Source organism: Abramis brama (genome assembly GCF_963993115.1).
Source record: "Abramis brama genome assembly, chromosome: 5".
Lineage (NCBI taxonomy): Eukaryota > Metazoa > Chordata > Actinopteri > Cypriniformes > Leuciscidae > Abramis > Abramis brama.
The window spans coordinates 12,182,613-12,202,568 of record NC_139967.1 but is presented as its reverse complement, the minus strand read 5'-3'; the positions used below and the strand labels follow the sequence as shown (position 1 = coordinate 12,202,568).

The following is a 19,956-nucleotide window of genomic DNA, read 5'->3' as shown; positions in this document are numbered from 1 at the left end:
TGAATTTATACTGGTGTAATCCATCACTTTTTAAGATGATAAGGCTCTTTATAAAGGCTCCAGGAAAGCAGCCTGCAGGAACCGACAGTGAAACTAATGATGTAAATAACACAAGATAATTATAAGAGTTGGTTGTAACTGAGCTCGTCTGGCCAGGCAGCCGAGCGCTTGAGTGTGACATCATTTACGAGCGGGCGCGAGTGTTCGTGTGTGACGCTGATGACAGACGAGAGCCCGGAGAGGTTTGGATGTCACAGTCGTGTCTGAGCGCTCTCTAATTACAGAACGCTGTTCCGCTTGTCAACACCACTGCTCTGGTTTGTCGTGCTAATCTTGCCAGTATTACCACAGTAATCTGAGATGTGGCAAATTACACCATCAGATATACAAATACAACACTTTCTACAGATGGCTATCTACAAAATACAAAACTAATAATAAAGTCTGAAAGGATTCAACCAAAAATCAAAAAATGAATTTTTTTATATATATATATATATATATATATATATATATATATATATATATATATATATATATATATATATATATATATATATATATATATATATATATACACACATATGCATGTATATATTTAAGATTTTAATTTATTTATATATAAATTATTTATATTTATATATAATATAATTTATGTATAAATGTATATACAGTATATACATGCAAATATTTCTTAAATAAATACATGCATATGTGTGTATTTATATATACAAAATAATTATACACAGTACACACACATATATTATGCAAACACAAACTTTTATTTTGGATGCGATTAATCGTGATTAATTTTTTCCCAGCACTAATATATATATAAAAATAATTTACTCATCTGCCTTATGTGGAACAAAAAATATATATATTTTTGTCAATAAAATGGCAGTCAATAGTACAAAAAACAACTGTTTGGTTACAAAGTTTCTTTAAAATATCTTCTGTGAAATATCATCTTTCTTTACTCATTAGGATTATTAAATTGTTTATTTTGGGGTGAACTATCCCTTCAAAACCAAAGTAGGGTTTACAGCTCATTCTTACAAAATATTATGCTCACAGGAAGTGAGTTATTGCATGTTAAGATAATGCCTAGATTCCATTATAGAAACAAGATTTTCTTTGTGTACAGAAAAATTAACTAAATGATTGTAGAGAAAACAACTTATTATATCACAATAAAAACAATAACAATAAAAATCATTATTGTTAATATTATTATTCATGTCATTATATTTTGCTAATTGTTTTCACAATCTAAATGGCCATCAAATGTATCTTTGTTTTGGTCTGTCTAAATGCAGCTTTACATTTATCACTTGAAAATGAATGGCTATGTTGAGTAAAAATCAAAACAATATATAAAATAAGTTACATTAACTGTACTATTGTTGGGTATCGTTCTTCGAAGACCCACCACCTGGTGCCATTATCAGTAGACCCGATAAAAAGGTTGAAAAGTATAAATATCACTAAATGTAAGTATTTCAGTCAAACCAATTTTTTGTCTCTCTCTACATAGAACTGAAAACCAGTACAAAAAGAAAGAAATGGGGAAATAAAGGCCACTCCTTCAAACTATCTGGAAAAATCTGAGTCAACCACACACTTCAACATGCACAAACATGCAGACGCACTACTAAACACACAAATGCTCAACCACTAAACCAAGAACATAACAGACTAGGTGACAAGCTTCATCCCGATGAAGCAAAACCTCTGGCTTTGTAACTCAAGCAGACGGTGGTAGTCAGTGACAGAAGGTTAGAGAGGATACTAGTGCATTAAGTTCAGAGGTAACAAAATCCCTACAGGCCCAAGATTTTCATCACACATATCAAATGACAGACCGCTGCAGATCCAGCTCACAAATTCGACTTTTGTCATCACATTTGAACTCAGAAAGCCATTAGAAAAGAAGATATCTTACCATCATTGGGTAGCAAATACCTCTGAGGGCAACGGTAAAGTCTTAGTTGCAATTGTCAATACTGTTGCAGCAATGTTGACACTTTTTGTGTTATTGATGAAAATGACAACAACAAAAAAACGAGAAAAGTGTGCCATTTATGTTTTTTTATCATTAGCACAGTAAAGTGGGGTTACAGCTTTATGTGGTCTAGATAATTTGTGATTTTAAACATCTAAAGTGTTGTTGCAAGTATGTAAAACAAGTAAGTTTCAGAATAACATGGGCAGAACATGCTCACCAACAGCTCAAAGTATGGAATCTCATAACTAACTGGTTAACCATTAACCGACAGTAAGAATTTTTACGAATAATTGGTTAAACAGTTTAAAAAGTAAAAAAATTATTATTATTTTTTTAAACGCTTGCTACATGATTTAAAAAACAAAACAAAAACACTATACATATAAAATTTAGTTAAAAAAAAAAAAAAGTACAAGTTGCATTATATTTTACATTCATGTAAAATACCAGTAACTAAAGCGAAATGTTTACAAACATTATAAACATAGCTATAGGCTATTTTAGTTCCTCTCACTCCACAACAGTCTTAATGTTTAAATATTAGTCTTAATGTTTAAATATTACATATTAGTCTTAATGTTTAAATCTCATTTTCTTGATTACTGCAAATATCATTTTTACCATGCTTAATATCGATCTAGCTTATTGCTGTGTGCAGCAAGTATCTCATAGTAGCCACATAGTAGCAAACGCATAGAGTAGCATTATAACAACTTTCAACACACTCAAATGTATCTAATATGATAAAACAGTGCTGCGTTACCACACATATGCATACGCATTAATAAATCTATAATACATTAGCTCATCCATGAACATGAGTCCCGTTGGATTATTTTCCACTGGCTGTAGAGGTAAAGACAACAACTCCCATGTTTCCACTAAATCACGGCATCATCAAGCTACGCCTTTGTTTTGAATAAGCAACCTCTAGCGGCGAAAATTACATATTGTGCCTTTAATCTGTTAATTATTTAAATTAAACATTTATTTCATATATATAATTTCATTTAATTCTAATTTAACAATCTTGTCGGTTAAGGGTCAATGATCGGTTAACAAGGTTGGTTGTCGTTTAGGGAAAAACCCCAAAATTATCATCCCCATCTCAAAGACATCCAGCAGAGTATCCTCCACTCCTAACAGCTCTGACAGAAACAGAACAAGGCAGATGTCTAATGAATCATACTTTTCACAATGTTGTAATTAAGTGTGTGTACATTCAAACATGGACAAAGACCATAAGCGTGACACAGCTGGAGTTCAAGCAGGCTTAAGTGGAGGGAGCAACTCCACACTCTCACCTTAGATCAAATTTTCAGACCGCAAAACCATTTTGTCACTTGGCTCTTTCTCCATAGTTAGGACATAATCTCCTCAGCTTCTTGTAGGTCTAAGACTTCTCTGATGATTCAATGTTCTTCTCAAACTTTAAAGAAATGGTTCACCTGAAATATTTACTTGCCTTCATGTAGTTTCAAATCTGGATGCTGCTTTTAATCCCTTAATACAAATAAAGAAGAAATTGATGAATCTTCTCACTAATTTTTTCCATAAAACAACAATTCAAAGTGACCAAGTCTTGTCAAGCCTCAAAAGGGATAAAAGAACCATAAAAGTGAATCATTCTGTGAGAAACAGACTAAAATTTTAGTTTTTAACCTCTTTCAAGTGAAAACCAAATCAGTCAGATTTGTGAACAAATCAGTATGAATTTTAGACTGAATCAAATGGTTCACTGAAAATTACAGACTCATAAGATGTGTTCACAATCCGATACTCAAGTTTTTGCCTTTTTTGTGTCCTTTTTGGAGCTTGACAAGCTTCTTGATCATTATGAACTATCATTATATGGAAGAGAGAAGTGTAAAGTTCCTTTAAAACTTATGAAGCACAGTGACAAAACATAACAGCATTCAGGTTTGGAATGGCATGAGTAAATGGTAAATATCATTTTTTAATTTTAATACAAGTTAAACTATCCCTTTAACCCTCTGAGGTCTGAGCTGTTTTCTGGGCCCTGGAGGTGTTCTGACATGCTCTGACATTTCTGGTTATATCTGTTACTTGTGACATTTTCATGGCTAAAGTCTAATTACACTGTATTCAGCACAAACTCTGCTACAATAATATATCAACAGCATGTATGTAAAAGTTTGTAGTTTTGAGATAATGACATTTATGCGTGGTTTTTGAAAATACAAAAAAAAATTCTCACTGAAATAAGGCCATGAAACCCATACTGATTATTTCTTCACAAGACTTTTGAAAATTGTATGACGTAGCCTAGAATATTTGCTGCAAAACTATGTGAAAATCACCCTGACTGCTCATTCAGATAAGACAATATATTGATTTAAAATTTTTACGACGTGTTTTGCGTGAAAAAGCCTTATGCGAGAGCTCATTAATATGTAAGCTTTTCTCACCTGAGAAAGACAAAGAACCTCCCCTAACGGCCCTATTAGGAGCTATCAGGCACCTATCATTCTGAGCAACCTTGCACAATACTGTAAATGAGGAGATTTAAAAAAGAATGGCTTTTAAGTTGTTTGGATTTATTTACAACACAACATAATCCAAAGATACACAACAAATGCCAAAAAAGCACTTCAAAGACAGAGACCTTTGTGCCATTCCTAAAAACACTGTACATACCTTTCATTTCCAAGATTTTCACTTTACCATGTTCACGTACTGAGACTCATGTGAATGTTGAAGTCCTCAGTGGCATCTGGGACCTGAAAAAAAAAGTGAACATACTGATATCAAGAGAAAGGCCTGCACGATTTTGGAAATAAAATTTCTTTTTAAAATTCCTTTTTAAAATTCACAGAATACACACACACACACACACACACGTTTCCAACGATATATAATAAAATGAACACCAGGTTTGTTGTGCCTTGTAGGCATAAGGTATATGCGCAGTGCGGATAAAATAATAATAACAATAAATAACCTATAGCAGCCTATAAATCTTTTTTCAGTATTTCAGTAACAACTAAGCTAGAGAAAAATATATTGATTATCATGTTACTTCAAATGTTTCCATCCGTTATGATGATATGAAATGAGATAATAATAAAAACATGAAGCCGTTTGGTGCGTTTTGCTTTCATCCAAAATATGATACATTCAAACGCGATCGCTTGCAAAATATGATACATTCAAACGCGATCACGCTCAAATATAAAACATTATGGTTACCATAAACATATCTATGTTTGAGCAGATATCCACAAACACAGTAAACACGGGTCTAAATATTATAATATTCCCCATATATCTAGCAACAGTTCAACTGCGACGTGACATTTATGCAACAATAACAAACTAGGCTATGTAAGAATTTCTTACCTTATCTTTCTTGTCTTCAGATCGCGTTCTTCTTCTTCTGAGGTAGCCTAAATCCAATGTAAGCTCAGGCACGTCTTTCAAACTCGACGAAAAGTGAAGTGAAGTGTTTTGTTGTTGAGGTAACGAGCGCGTTCGCGTTCCATGTGGAGATTTGCATGTGAATATCTTTTGCGCGAGTAGGCGTGGCCAAATTAACTGTAATGAGCAAGCGTTTGAGAAGCTGGACATCTTGTTGGTTTTATACAAATTACGTAAACAGAGAATATTTGTTTTCGTTTTGAATCCGATTATTTAAAAGTACACACTTAAATGTTTATAAAGGTATATGGCTCATAAATGTGTGACAAGTATTCGCTGAGTTTTGTTTCAGTTTATAGACGTGCTCAAGAAAAAAAAGTTCACCGCGACAGAGAGGCAGAACGCACACCCTGTTTATTTTCTTTATTTTACAAAAGCACAATGTTTTGATTTGATTGTAAGTGGACACATACAAAAGGAGAAATATCACAGATTCACAGATTTTTATATTTCTTTTTTCTGTATGACCATAAATGATGGAGTAATTTAAGTTTATAGTGCTACAATGTGGAGAAAATCCGGCAAAACGCGCCCGCGCGTTTGCCGACCTCAGAGGGTTAAAAAGCTTCAGATGTAGAAGTCAAAATCTAATATCTCCATACAGAATCTGAACTCCACACAGATCAAAGCAACACATTAAAATGTACAAATTTGGTCATTAAATATTTAAACTAAACTAAACATCCTTCCTTGGACACTTCCAATAACCAACTTTTCCTATAAACCATTCAAGGCTTACACAAAATGTCACGTACATTTTGTGTCCTCACAAAATGCAAACTGAAAACATCACAGCCAAACAGAAAATATTTGATGATTAAAATACAGCTATGTGGAGTGAGATATCACAGCAGTGGTGTGGAAATTGAAAATGTACATACACTACAGTTCAAAAGTTTTGGGTCAGTAAGATTTTTTTAAAGAAATCATTACTTTGATTTACTTTAAGTAAATGTTTTGAATTGTTAAAAAAAAAAAATGTTTCTGGAGCACTAAATCAGCATAATAAAATGATTTCTTATGGATCATGTGACACTGAAGACATGCGTAATGGCTGCTGAAAATTCAGATTTGCCATTACTGGAATAAATATTTTTTAAATAGAAAACAGTTATTTGAAATTGTAATAATACTCACAATATTATGGTCTTTACTGTTTTTTTAATCAAATAAACGCAGCCTTGGTGAACATTGGACACTTACAGACCCCACACATTTGACCGGTTGTGTACATTAACACATCTTGACATGACTAAAAGTCTAGCAAGAACATAGTATTATGACAAAAAAAACATCCCATCACCTGTTTCTCTCACCTTATAGTTTGGTCAACAAACTAGATTTTGACTAGCCATCTAAAACAAATGAATATAAAATGCAATGGATATAGAATGAAGAATTCCATTTAAGCACAGTGTAGTTTTACAGATCTCTCACCTTATGAAGAGGCAAGACCATAAATGCACCACCTCCGCTGGCTTCCACGATTATGGCAACAAATTTGGGGTTAACCGCGCAGAAGGCGCTGTCCCACGTGACCCGGGACACCCTGATGTCATCGTAGCACTGGTCATTCTTCACCGCCTGGCCGAACACATGCCGGAACTTACTCTGTCGTACAACCCGTCTGAACATATCTGCAGAGAAGAACATGACAAGAATGATGAATAAAGCAAATCACATGACCTGAACGCTTCAGTGCTTTCACTGAACAGATATGAGCCATGTACAGGAAACACCATCTGAACTGGTTAAGATGCCACTCATACTAACGTTTGTTAATGACAAGTAGATGTCAGTCTTAAAGCGTCTTAAATCCACTGGCTAGTTTAAATATAATCCTAAAACATGACAAGCGCTGCAGCGTTTGCACTAAAAGTTAATAATTACCTGAGCAGAACAGTGGCACTCCAAAATGACATAGTAACTGCCATATTAAAATGATTTAAAAGTGTTTGGCATAAAGAATAATGATGAAATCCATCTCAAAAAGTGTTGCTGAAAAATCAAAGCGAGTTTAAAGTGGGACAAGCTCGATTTGACATCACACATGCCAGATGGGTTCACTATACCGAATGTGGAAAAAGCTAGGATAAATCCCCACTCAGAGAACATTACTCACCCTATTTCACACGGAAACTCCACATAAGCGTCAACACACCACGTTGGTTTCTATACTATGTTTCGGCTTGTCTTGCTTTAACTCTCAAACAAACCTGAATAACAAGAACATTCTGCCTTCATGCCATTTCCCAACAAAAACAATTGAGGCCCAACTAAAACAGGAGAAACACTAGGGCTGGATTGAGACAAACTGTCAATGAAAAAGATATGGAAAAAAGCTAAATACAAACCTCATTGCTCAGGGGATCAATAACAATGTGATGAAGTCTGTAATGTAGTTCACACCCAAATAAGCACATTTAGACCTACATTTTAAATAAATAGCTTCATGATCTTGGTGTAAAAGGTTTTGGCAAGAGTTAAGACTATGCTTGATTCTAGTAGCATCTTACATGGTAGACTTAATCTATTTTCTAAAATCATGTTATAGATCTTTGATAGATTATGAACAGTTCATCCAGGCATACATTTCACTTTTAAAAATATGTTTTGACCTTGTAATGTTTAATACATTTTTAGATCCCGAACTTTCATCTAAAAACAGCACTTCTCTCTGGACTTGAGTTCAATGGTCACATCTCAAAATCCAATCCTTATGTATAGAAGCATAAGTGTAGTTCCAGTAGCAGTCAATCGTGAAGTGTGGAGGACGAGGTGCCCTGAGGCTGGGGAACAGCAGTGGGGAATGAGGTCAGGAAGCAGTTCATGTTGGTGGGTGTGGCTGTTTGACTAAGAAAGAAATTTGAACTGCGTTGCATAATAATAGAGCTTAGTTTGAATAAAATTAATATTTGTGTAGTGTTCAATGTTGTTATCAATAGAGATATGCGGATGGGGTATTAGTTCATCCGCAACCGCATCACAAAACTCATCATCCGCACCAACATTTTTTGACCAGATTTCAAAGCCACACCCGCCTGCCATCCGCTGATTGTTTTGCGGTCTATGGACGATGCAATGCTCTGCTGATGCGAGCCGCAAGAAAGCCCTTGTCTGTTCTAGAAAGGATGCAGCAAAGATATTTAATGCATAGGCTTACGCTGAGTTTCATTCATTTACGATGAGATGCGCTCTAGTTCAACTTCACAATGCAATGCAAGTGAACGCGGCGCATCGGAGCCTCGATGTCACGGTTATTATATTGCTTTTTATTTACTAAATACATGCAATTGGTTGATGAAACATTTATTAAAATTAAGATACAATTTGTACAAAACGAAATTCGCTTTAAAGAAAGCAAAACTTAATGAAGTGGTAAAAATCATGTCTGACGATTTACAAAACAAAAATTCATTAAGTGGTAAAAACCATGTCTCCCGATTGCAAATGTTCATTGCTAATGTTTATTATTGCAAATGTTTTTCATTTGTTTAATAAATCTCATAATGATGGCACATCACTATATCATAGCTTTTATTTCTATCTCAAATGATTGGCGGTCGGTCAGGGGGTACTTGGCAAAGAATCAATACAGTTGGAAACGACGTAGACCATTAAAAACACAGACTGTTAACAATTGTTTTTAATTAGTATTTAAACATTCTCTATGATAAAAACTGTTTGTAAAAAATATTTTAATAAAACGGTTTTGGCGGTTATAGAGTTCTAATGACGGTGTTCAACTATAACCGTCGGTCTCACGGTTATATACTAACCGTCACACCCCTACAATCACGTGCTACAAATTCTCTCTCTCAACACCCCTCACCTAACTAAGACCAGTATCTTAAGACACAAATGGCCAAACCCGATTGAAATTTCATTCGGATTGCAAGGGGTGGTTTAAACCTTTTCTAATCCATTCGAAAGGACATGTAAACACTTGATCGGATTGAAAACCGAAACAGGAAATTTCTGCACATGCACCGGATGATGCACAGAACAAGCTGTTGTTGATGAAGTGTCATAAATGACTGTCGTGTCATTCTAAAATTCTCGTTCCACTTATCGCCTGTAAAGTGCTGCAGGACAATGTCATCCCAGCAGTCCTTGCTTCGGACTCTCATCCACAGATGCCTTGTTTTGGGTGTGGAAGGGGCTTGATAAATATAACAAATTTTCATGTGCTCATTGTGTCCTGATCAGGGCCTGAAATAGATAAATATTAAAGGGATAGTTTACCCAAAAACGAAAATTCTGCCATCATTTACAAGTTGTTCCAAATCCATATAAATTTCTGTGTTCTGCTGAACACAAAGGAAGAGATTTTGTAGAATATAGGTAACCAAACTGTTGATGGGGCCCCATTGACTTCCATACAATTTTCTTTCCATACTATGGAAATCAATGGGGCCCCACAACTGTTTGGTTACCCATATTCTTTAAAATATCTTCCTTTGTGTTCAACAGAACAGAGACATTTATACGGGTTTGGAACAACCTTAGGGTGACCCTTTAAGTCTGCTTTTTAAAACCAAGAAGAGAAACGATGGCAGGATGATGGCTAGTATATTCGTGCAGTGTGCACGTCAAAAGATCAAATCCGATTTTAAGGACATCTTTTCCCTGCTAATGTGTTTACCAGCACAAGGGCGGGACAACCTAAATCAAGTCTCGCCTTATATTTTTTCTTATTCGAGAAGCGGTTTCACTCATGCGTCAGGATAAGGAACAAAAGACTAATCACGACTTCCATTTCAAGCCAACTTTAACTTCCTTACAGCATTGCTAACATATGTTAATATATAAATATTCTTATTCCTTATCTGATAGGTCCACTGTTCGAATAACTGACATTAATCTGCTGCGCTGCATGTCAAAACTTTACCACAGCTTCCTAAAAACATGCTATCAATCACTAGAGGAAAAAAGACGCATCATGACTTTCTTGTTATAACTACATAGACCAGTAAGAATGAATCCAATGTAAAAGGACACCGAAGATGCCGTTTCAAAGTCATGAAATGGAAGTATCGAGAGATCTTTTTTGTGACGTACATCCGAGTGCAATGGATTATGGAAAAAGAAAAGGTGGGGACTTGCACTGAAAAGTGGAGGCAGACGAACATGAGCTTGAGGGGTTTAAGCAGACTAAATGATTAGAGTCCAGCATTTATTATTGGATTAAAAAAAATACATGTGGATGGATAAATTGTTCGCAATAAGATAAATAACATGCATTTCAAAAATAGATCGGGTTAATTTTTTATTTTGTCAACTCCACCTGTAACCAATCATTCTTAATGCTTGGAACATAACTTAAAACATATTAATTTAAAAAAAGAAGAAAAATATACACCCCGTTTTACATTCTTTATTTTTTAACTTTATGCAATTTTTTTTATACACTGGGACAGTGAGAGATGAGACAGGAAATGATAAGACAAGGGGGTTGGGATCAGGAAATGGCACGAGCCAAGCTCGAACTCGGGTGACCCGTATGTATGCGGGCATGCTTGCAATACCAGAAAATGTTTCCTAAACCGCTTTAGAAGAACAAACACATTAGTCAGAGACTCTGTGACTACCTTATATCAGTAATCATGATGCTACATCTCACACCACAGAAGGACTCACACCGGGCACTGCAGCAGGTTCATTCGGCTGGAGGACTCGAAATACCACACTTACACCAAACAAACTCAACTGCTGCCGTTTCCTCATTCCCACCCCTTTCATTGCCTCATTTCCCATAAGCTGCCAAGGTCGCCCGTCCACCAGACATAAGTTGTCTGCAATGTCTCAAGGAGCAAAAGTGGAACTGAAAAGGTTTGTTTGGGCAGGAGAGATGGCTCTTCACATCAAACTTCTCTAAAAGCAGCTTTAGGTTCAACAAACTCTCTTTTGTGCAAATAAGGATGTACAGAAACAGTCTGAGAAACAGAAGGTCACGGTTAGATCGCTTCTCTTCTTGGTTACTGCTTGGTTGATTAAAGCAGCTAATGAAATGAATCATCAGAGAGCTACAAGAAAACAAACCACAAAATCACCAAGAACAAGCTTTATCTTGTAACTTGTATAGTAGGGTTGTGCCGATAGACGATAGTATCGATGGCTGATGCCTTTGACAATAGAGATTATAATTGGCCAGTTTTCCCATTAATGTATTAAATTATTATTATTATTTTTATTATTATTATTATTATTATTATAAAACAGAATACAAAACTACATCCCACATCAAAACTGAATTGCAAGGTGATCTATTCACAAATTGTCAAGAGTACTTGTAATATAAATATCTTCAAATATTATTTAAATATTTTTAATATTATTTAAAAATATTAAGCCAATAAATTAGATACCATTATCAGCCCTGAGGTAGATTCCGCTCTCGTTGTGAGAGATTTAATGTGCTGTGTAGCGTCAGATGCCAAAAGCTCGGTCAGTTTTTGTTTTCACCTTCATGTCTGAGACTCCTTTACCTGCGTAACTCTCATGCAAAGTTTGCAAATTGCATGATATCCACGGGATCGCCTCTAGGGTGAAATCAAACTCTGTCACCAACTCCATCTTTGCTCCATCATGCTCACAAAATAATAGAAAAAGATTCTCATTTCCCGCGATAATAACACTCCTCCATAGGCTTCTATGGGATCGAAACTTGCCAGCTCTCAGATTTCATCAAAAATATCTTAATTTGTGTTCCAAAGATGAACGAAAGTCTTACGGGGTTGGAACAACATGAGGGTGAGTAATTACTGATAGAATTTTCATTTTTGGCTGAACTATCCCTTTATATATCCCTTTTCATGCATGCCTCATCTGGCTCAGTACACTTTTCATTTTCAAGCCTCAGCAAAGGTTCAGTCAAACATTAGGCTTTCTTGAGCATTCAGAGGCACTGCTTGCATTCTCTTGTCTGTTTTAATCAATCACTACATCGGATATAAAACAATCCCAATATACAATCCAAACAGAAAGGTATAATTCAGAGCATATGTAATGCAATACCTCACCATTGTGAAATTCATAAATCGCCACACCTTAAAATCCAGATAAAATCAAAGCTTACACAAACGTGAATCACAGTTTTACACTCAATCTATACCAGAAGCAAGTGGCAAAAACTACAATCGCTTCCATTATAAATCATTTCAAGCATCCAACATTGCTATGCTTGCAGTGTAGATCATGTGTGAGGAGAGAAGTGCTTGTAGTATATTCATAGTCATATACTTGGCCCCATAAAGTGATAATCAGATGGTCTTACCGTGCCAGAAGAACAACCTCGCACAAACAGCTCCGGAAAAGATCTTGTCTATAATGGTGTTCTCAAACAATTAAAACGCAGTAAAGACTGGAGTGAACTTAAAGTGAACCTTTGTAAAGTGCATTCAAATTCTAAAGACCCATGGGCTTTTTACAGTGACCCAAACCGATCATGTTCAACACTGCTAACTCAATGGGTAATGAGATGAGATTCTCTCAGTTAAAACAGCAAGGTGTTAAATTCAATCTAATTGGACAATGTAGCCTGGCTCAATGCCACCTTTAACCAATTCATTTGGTAATGTACTTGCTTATGCAAACAAACAGTATGTAATAAATACAATAGGGTAAATCCAGAAACAGTTAAAGATAGGGATGAAGTGATATTAAAATTCTGGTCGATACAAGCCGATTGTTATTTTCACGTTATGGCTGATAACTGGCCATTATGTCTAAATAAATTAAATTAAACATTCACCAATGCACACATCAGATATGGTAAACGGAAGCTCAAGCATGTTTGCTTGACCTGCGAGAACCAATGAGGTTCATTCTCTTGTTAAGCAACACGTTTGAGCTTCCGCAAGAACCAATGAGGTTTGTTCTTGCACGTCAAGAAGCAAGTAAGGTTGAGCTTCTGTTTAGGTTCTGATCAATGTTTATGTGTCAATAAAAATGATTGAGTTTCTTAAGAAAGTTTGGACTAAACCGCTTGATTCATGTGGATTAGTTTTACGATCTCTTTATGAACTTTAAGCAACAAAGTGGTGGTTGCGTGGACTGTCAATGGAGGGACAGAAATCTCTCAGATTTCATTAAAAATACTGTAATTTTTGTTTCAAAGATTAACAAAAGACATACAGGATTGGAATGACATGACTGCGAGTAATTTTGTATTTTTGGGTGAACTAACCCTTTAATATCAATCACATAAGAGTCATATCCAATGGCTGTCATATCAATAGACTAATGAATAATTATTAATAAAAGTTTATTTATTTTACACAAAGCAAGTTACCACACTGAGATCACGTGATTAGCCAAACACCATTCACTAAATCGCAGTAACCCCATAATTATAGGACCATTTCAGTAATGGAATAAATTAACCGTGGCTGACTTAAACGCATGACACAAGTACAAAAAGTTTTCAAGTGGAATGATTCCTCTTCCTCTTTTTGTCTGTCTTGCACTTTGGTAGTTCTCACATGCACATGTGGAGACAGAATTTGCTCCATAAATTAGCAGAGCTGCACTTGATTTGACATCTGCACCGCTCTGAAGACCCAACGTGGCATGTGGCTGTGAATCCAGATGAAACGCACTGACCTTGTGCTCAATCTGCTCACCAATATCCTTTAGCTGGTGTTTAGTCTCTACAACACACTGGCACAACGGAATGTCACAAGACAACTCTTCCGTGAATGCAATACACAGATACTCCGCCTCACATTTGCATCTGCTGTGTGAGAGGTTAGCATGGGGTCACAACTGTGGCTCTCTTGGCAGTCATGCTGCAAGCCAGGTGGAGCAAGAGAAAAAACGAGTAGTAGCGTGAGGGAAAAAGAGAGAGGGGCGTTGCACTTTGCGTAGATTTGAATCAGCAGGTTCATGTAGTCGAACTGTGGTTGGCTGTCTGAAGGCAGAGTCTTGCTGTTGTCAAAGTAGAGCAAAGTACTGCCAAGTAACACATGGTGAAATCCAGCCTGTACTATTTACAAACACTCATGGATCGCCTAGCAACACCAGCAAAATACCACACCAGGAAAGAATGGAAAAAAAGGTAGAACCAAGTAGAGAAGTAAATTTGGCCTTTTAAGTACAAAACGTACCCAGTTGACTCGGAGACTCTCAAAGCAGAGCTCTCTGATGTGTAACTGAACCACATTGAGATAATTTTCAGCCAAAAAAGGCTATAATACAAGGGTCTATTTTAGCAGACAGGCCCACCAATATCACTCCGAGGCAAGCCATAGAATAAGTCAAATAACCTGCCAAATGATGAATAATTTGAGGGTTTTAGTTTACTTTAACCAAGAACACACACACACACACACTACAAAACTGAAGCTCACCACCATTAGATGTATTAAAGGGATAGTTCAACTTTGTGTCATTTTAAACCTTTAAGACTTTGGTTTATTTCATCTGAAGAAAATATATTTTGAGAAATGTGTTGTTTTTTTGTCTATACAATAGAAGTCAATGGTCACCCAAACTGTATTTTTAACAACATTCTTGAAAATGTCTTCTTTTGTGTTCCAGAGAAGAAAATCATGCAGGTTTGGAGCAACCAGAGATAAAATCAACCCGAAAGTAAAAAAAAAATTAAATTCGCAGCTTGCACACTATACTTAGGCCTATACTAACGTGTTGTTTGTTGACATGGTAGGACATTTAGGATTGTAACTACAGTGAATGGTTGTGACTGATCAAAGTGCAACATGACAGACAACAATAAACTGAGTATATTAAATGCACACAGGGCTTTAGTCTTTTAGTGTAAGCTTGGCATCGGACGTATATTAACTCCAAATCTCCAAGATGTGATCGGTTTCACAAAGGAAAGGCTAACAAACAATGACTTCACTCAACGGCCCATGTTCCGACTAGCACAAAACACGACATGCTGCATCACTCCAGCACACAATAGCTGTCTTGACACTTCCATGAGTCATAAAAAAAAAAAATTCCACATAGACCATCCAAGACAGTTACATAATGACATAAAACATCCATTTATACAAATAAAAGTCCCCTGTATAATTTCACCACATAATCTGGCCATAATCACCAGCTGAAAGGTTCAACATTGTTGTCAGCACATATGTTGAAGAATCTTATTCAGCAAGACACTGACTGGAATGAAAATGTCCCCTAAAAAGGAAACAATGGGAGTCTCAGAGCGCTGGAGAAAGGGAAAGTATAATTGTGCAAATTCATTGCCAAGCAACACAATATCAATTTACAGCAGGATGATAGAACTCCACTCTGAACTGAATCTCAAAATATAATGCGTGAGAAATGTTCCAGGGGACAAAGCGAGGGATAAAAGAATTAGTACGAAAACAGATCCGTGATTATCTGACCTTTAGTCCGCTGAACATGGATTTGTTGGGAAAACAAATAGCAAATGTCATTTCATAATGATGCTCTAATTGCAGGGCGCAAAAATAAGATGGAAACACTGAAAGAAAACTCTCCAAAATGTCAAGCACAGTTCAAGTAAAGTGTCATAACGGTCTCTTAGGTTCATAACTGTCTTAACTGCAAAATGAGTGTCATTTATCAATTCAATTTGGTTCGATGTCAAAGAATCAGCCTTGTTAAACCTCTCCAGCCTCCCCTGCACAAAACCACACTGCATTTGCTAAGGGAACTGACATTGATGCAGCCTGTGAAAACACACTTACACAATACAGCACAATTCCAACAAACAAACAAACCAAGACGCAGCTGTGATTTCTTTGAAGGGCACTAGAAAAAGTCAATGTTTACCTCAGTTTGTGCTTTTGTCAGCAAAATAAGAAAAGAAGACCTTTACGAAAGTTACGAGGTACAGGACGTTCTAATAAACACTGTTCTTAAACATTTCACAAATCGGATGAAAAACATTGACAGATAATATTCTTAATGTCTACAATATTATATTTTATAGGCTATTATAGACATGAAGAGTATACTATTAATCAACAATACAACATGAAAAATGTTAAGTTAAATTGCCCTTTATGGTGAAAAAAATTGTATATGGTTGGTTTTTGGTAGAACAAACTATGAATCGCCATATAATTTATGGTGGAAAAACAGTAAAGGGACATTGCAAGAAGTCCTTCTCTTCTCGTTTTTGTTATCTCTAATGTACATAGGATGTTTTGTGTTAGCCTACATTTAGTTTTGGTGGATATCATTACATTTTAATTCAGGTAAAAATCTGATATTTGGTAGTGCAAGTAGATTGCTATATTAACATTATAGCACTATGAAATAAGTTGTAAAATATACAGGCACCAATATGCCATCCTGTAATACTGAAAACATTGTTGGGGTATAATTTACAGTAAATGTCTAGAACCAGAGCTGCAATTTTTTTTTTTACTATAAATATAACAGTTTTACAGAGTAGAACAAACCTATAACCAAAAGTCATAAATATAAATGGATAACACATTCTGCTCCATTTGTGGTGCAATAAGACACATGATTTGAGGTATAATTTAGTGTGTGAAGAGTTGTGCTATCACTTTAAGCGATAAAGTGATCAGACTCAACAAATCCAATTACTCATTATTTCCTGGCAGGATTGCAAGCCAACTTACTGCCAAATCAATACGGACCATAAACTGATCTTTGTGTCCATGTACATTCCAAGCGCATCCAGCAATGCTTTTCTTCAACTGTGCGCAACTGCATCCTTGTGTGGGTCACCATTAGCACGGGAATGCAAAAAAATCTATCAGAAGTAGCCAAGCAACCCTGGCAAAGACATTGAGAATTTATAGCAAAGTGAACACAAAATGCAGATAACATCTAATAAACATACTGGCATAGAGTAAAAGAAGTGCAAAACTACTTCACTTTGCCATGCTTGTGTTCTGGGTTATACGCTTTAAGGCTGGGAATTTAACCCTGGGCACTAAAGCATAAAACTCCAGATAATGTCCAGAAAGATGCTGGACAGTTTTCCAAGGAATGTGGAACAATGAGAACAATAAGGCAGGGAGGCATGCTCTCACACTCCTCACCCATTAAAATCTGCACAAATAATACCACAAAGAACCGAGGATGGAATTTACACGGTCACACCAGCCATGTTAGTAGGCTGCCTACATGAACAAAAGTGGTTACAGATGGCCAGAATTGTTGTCATCCAAAACAAGCTGCGGTAAAAAACAAGTTTGTTGGTCTAGGATTCTCAGCCACACAGTATTAAGAAAACAAGGGTCCGTCAGACGAAAATGTTTGATCGTAACCTGCTTCGAGATGGATCCAGGTTTGCAAGGTGGATTACTGCTTATGAGGAGTGAGACAAAATAATTACTTTGTCAAAATCCTGACCTGGATACCAACTAAGAACTGTGAGCAAGACACTTAATGATGCACAGATCCCTGACCACAAACTCAATCCAGCTACCGTCTCCTTGTGAACAGATGCTGAGATGCTTGAATGAAAACGAATCGCTGTTATGCTGCTATTATATCACCTAAAGATGATCTTGATCACGCTTTCATTTAACCATCAAGAGGAAAAGCCAACATCTCTCTCTCTTCTCACTTCACAATGAGTTCTGGGCAATGAATCAGAGTGATACCGCCTCCACAACCATCTGAGGCGATTCCTTCACTTCCTGAACTCGGCAGTGGACAAAGGAAGCCTTGTAACGCAGCACTGTGGCATCACTGGTCTACCGGATTCATGGTGAAACCGAGAGAGTAAAGGCTGGGGAAGCCTTATCCAAAAGCTGATCAGAGAATACACGTGCCCTTCCTTTTACATAGAACAGTATGATCTTGATCGGTATGAAATGGGGATGTTAATTTACACAAATTCCCATAATCGACGGTTGTTTAAATTAACGATCAAATGCTTAGAAGCTTAATTTTACAGTGAATATAGGGAATATGGCCATCACTTAAGTGCTTTTAAAGGTCCCGTATTATGCCCCTTTTCACAAGATGTAAAATAAGTCTCTGATGTCCCCAGAGTGTGTATGTGAAGTTTCAGCTCAAAATACCCAACAGATCATTTTTTACAGCATGTTTAAATTGTCATTTTTTGGGGCTCAGAAAAACGAGCTGTTTTAGTGTGTGCCCTTTAAATGCAAATAAGCTGCTGCTGGACGACCCAGGGGGCGGAGCTTCATGAGCTCGCGCTCAGTCTCTCAGGACAATTTCATCTCACGGAATGATGATAATATCAGAAACTCTCAGTAACGGTGTTCATTTCGAGTCGGACAATAATGCCTACAGAGTCAGAGTGCTGTATAGAGATGAAACAGGTATAGTTTAGTAGTTTAATTACGGTTATAACGTATTTGTCATCTGCTTGTATGTATCCATTATTTATTAATAGCCTACAAGTCTGCTGTCTGAATGATGATCAAACATGTACTCTGATGAGTTTAATAAAGTTTATTGTACATCACACAAAAGATGAAGCGTCAGTTTTACTTCAGAAAATCACCGTAAGAGCTGAGTAAACACAGTAAGTTATAAGAAGTGCGCAAGTACATAAACGAATTTCGGTAGAGTTGAGGGAGCATTCCTGTGGGCGGAGGTTAGTCAAAAAACGGTTCTAGTGACGTCATTAAAGAAGGAAGTAGAGGGATGTAGTCCAAACGAGCCGTTCGTTGTAGGCGACTTCTGTTAAATAAAATATCTCGCTTGGCATTGAACTTTGAGCTTTATAATTTTACAGATATTATTTATGCTCTAACAGCAACATTACACACTAACTAAAGTTTGAAACATGGGATCACGAAGAACGGGACCTTTAAATTTGCTGACATAGAACTGCTCTATTTTCGTAGTGTGAATTTGTGAAAAAGACCTGCTTTAAATGAAAATGTGATCTGTAAAATCCTCACAGATAGACTTATGTAGTCTTCCAAGGATCCTTCAAATAGAGACAGACTTCAGCTGTGCTTGATGACGTGGCAGCCGAGATATGCAGCCTTACTAGGACACAGCCTTCCATTTGAGCGTTGATCACAGAGTGACATGACATGCTGCTTGGCTAAAGCTATAGGACCTCCGGGATCCGATCACGTTGCAATCACGACGCAGTGTTTTCCAACGTCATTTGAAAGTTCAACCAATGGAAACTGGATCTCAGGTGTGGTGGGAGGGTATAGTGGGTAGGAACAATGTGCTGAGACCAATCGGACACTGTTTTATGCCTGGAGCACACTTGGGTCGGTTTAAAATTACATTTTAAAATGTAATAGCTATTATATATAGTTACATTTGTAATAATATTATACAATATTACTATTTTAACTGTATCTTGAGATCATATAAATGCATCCTTAGAGAGTTCTTTTGAAAAAGATAAATAAATTATATATATATATAATAAATTTTTAATGCATTTAATAACTTTTAATAATAAATATTGTGTTATCAATCATAATTTTATATAAAAGTGGAAAATTGATGCACAAATAATTTTACCTATATAGACCCATCCTATACTGCATATGTAACTCTTTTTTTTATTCCTATAAAATCAGACA

General features: G+C 36.2%; 1 protein-coding gene across 4 annotated transcripts in view; it reads right to left on the bottom strand.

Moving 5' to 3' along the window:
* coro1ca (coronin, actin binding protein, 1Ca) overlaps positions 1 to 19,956 on the bottom strand; it is a 48,168-nt gene that overhangs the window by 21,561 nt on the left and 6,651 nt on the right. For 3 of the 4 annotated variants that reach the window (XM_084114702.1, XM_084114700.1, XM_084114701.1), the window contains one exon: positions 6,884 to 7,083. In XM_084114702.1, the coding sequence (XP_083970828.1) occupies positions 6,884 to 7,081 (198 nt within the window). In that variant the 5' untranslated portion in view covers positions 7,082 to 7,083. Of the gene's footprint in view, positions 1 to 6,883; positions 7,084 to 14,050; positions 14,172 to 19,956 lie in introns of those variants that run through there. The other variant, XM_084114703.1, reaches the window with a different exon arrangement.